This window comes from Phragmites australis, chromosome 3, assembly GCF_958298935.1.
Source record: "Phragmites australis chromosome 3, lpPhrAust1.1, whole genome shotgun sequence".
Lineage (NCBI taxonomy): Eukaryota > Viridiplantae > Streptophyta > Magnoliopsida > Poales > Poaceae > Phragmites > Phragmites australis.
In genome coordinates, this window is record NC_084923.1 from 1221224 (window position 1) to 1222988 (window position 1765).

A 1765-nucleotide genomic window follows, 5' to 3' on the forward strand; every position below is an offset into this window, starting at 1 on the left:
TTGAAAAACAATTTCACAGAAAGTCTTAGAATTGTGTCTAGTTTTTTTTAAGATTTTTTTTGAATTTTTTTTTTGAATTTTTATTTTTTTGAATTTTTTTAATTTAAATTTCGGTTACCGTTCGGTTTCTGAAACCAGACCGGACCGGGAAGGTCGGTAACCGCGACGGTTTTTTAACCCTGCTCCCCATCGCCCCTCTCTGGCCTTGCACCGCCTCCCCACCGCCCCTCCTTGGACTCCTCGTCACCACAGCGTGACGAGTATCTTCGACCGACAAACGTCCGATGGATACAGATACAGATCTCAAATTCTATCTATTTACGTCGAAAGTGTTTTTCTCCACCAATCTCAACCCAATCCCATCCGTTGCCATCCTTATATCCAATTCCACTAACGCTGTGGGCGTGAGGGGCACCGCGGGCCAGCCATCGGCTCATCGCTCGTTCCCCGTCCAACCTGGATCTCCTTCCCCTCGCATACCCGCCTCAACTCGTGCCCGCGCTGCGCCCCGTCTCATGCTCCCCCTCCCCCGCCTTGCCCGCGCCCCCCTCCTCCTCGCCTGTCCCCGCGCGGCCTTCTCCGCCAGGTTCCTGGCTCCCCGCGGCGCCGACGGCGCCGCTTCAGATGCCATCGTTCGCCTCGTCGCGGCGGGCGGCAGCGGGCTCGAGGCCGACCTCGACCGCCTCGACCCCACCCTCTCCCAGGGGCTCGTCACCACCACCCTCCGCGCCCTCACCGACCGCGGCGTCCCCGCGGCCCGCTTTTTCGCCTGGACCTCCCTCCGCGGGGGCTTCACCCCGAGCGCACACGCACACAACCTTCTCGTCGAGAATGCCGGGAAGCTGGCCGACTACCGGACTATGTCGCGCGCCCTTGCGCTCATGTCGGAGCGGAGGGTTCCCTTGACCGATCGTGCGTTCGGCTTCTTGGCGCCTGGGGGGTCATCCCGGAGCAGCTGCGTGGAGGACGCGGCGAGAGCGGTCCTGGCGGCTTTGGACGACGTCGGGGGCCCGTGCCGCTCGTCCGGCGTATTCTCGCTTGTTAAGGCGCTGGCTTCCATCGCCGAGTTCGACGCAGCGGTGTCAGTGATCAAGGAGACGGCGAGGACGGCGCGCTATTACAACGTCCTCGTCGCGGCGAAGTGCAAAGCCGGCAACTTTGTTGGCGCCCGCGAGGTGTTTGACGAAATGAGGAGGTCGGGCTGCGACCCGGACGCCAACACCTGGAATTACCTCCTCGGCTGCCTGCTCAAGAACGGAAGGCTTGCAGAAGCGTGCGGGCTTGTTGAGGCCATGGAGAGGTCTCCCGGTGAAATCCCAAACTCACTTACATACGAGATTCTCACATACCACGCCTGCAAGGCTGGGAAGATGGATTCGGCAATGCAGATTCTTGATCAGATGTTCTCCGCAAATCTAACGCCGAGAATTACCATACACACTGCATTCATCAAGGGGTACTTCTACGCCGGGAGAATAGAAGATGCTTGCAAGTATGTCAGTGACATGAGCACCAAGGACAGGCACTCTGCGAACAGAAACTACAGCCTGCTCGCCAAGCTGCTGCGGAAGTCGGGTAGGGCCATTGATGCAGGCAGGGTTCTATATGAGCTGATGGAGAAGGGCCTGAGGCCTGATCATTCTGCTTATGTTGAAGTGGCCAAAGATCTGCACAAGATGGGAAGGGGGGATCTGACTTCTGAATTGAAGTCGATGTTTCAAAAGTTCAGTGTACAGGCAGATTTTGGGAGATGATTTGTTTTTAA

The 1765-nt window shown here is 57.6% G+C and overlaps 1 protein-coding gene across 1 annotated transcript; it reads left to right on the top strand.

Moving 5' to 3' along the window:
• Positions 1-395: 395 nt before the first annotated feature.
• On the top strand, positions 396-1765 carry LOC133911428 (pentatricopeptide repeat-containing protein At3g53700, chloroplastic-like). Its single transcript, XM_062353667.1, has one exon. It carries the CDS (start codon positions 516-518, stop codon positions 1752-1754), a length of 1239 nt encoding a protein of 412 aa, XP_062209651.1. The 5' UTR covers positions 396-515; the 3' UTR covers positions 1755-1765.

Excerpts from the sequence above, each read along its gene's own strand:
- LOC133911428 (XM_062353667.1), top strand. The coding sequence starts at position 516 with ATGCTCCCCCTCCCCCGCCTTGCCCGCGCCCCCCTCCTCCTCGCCTGT.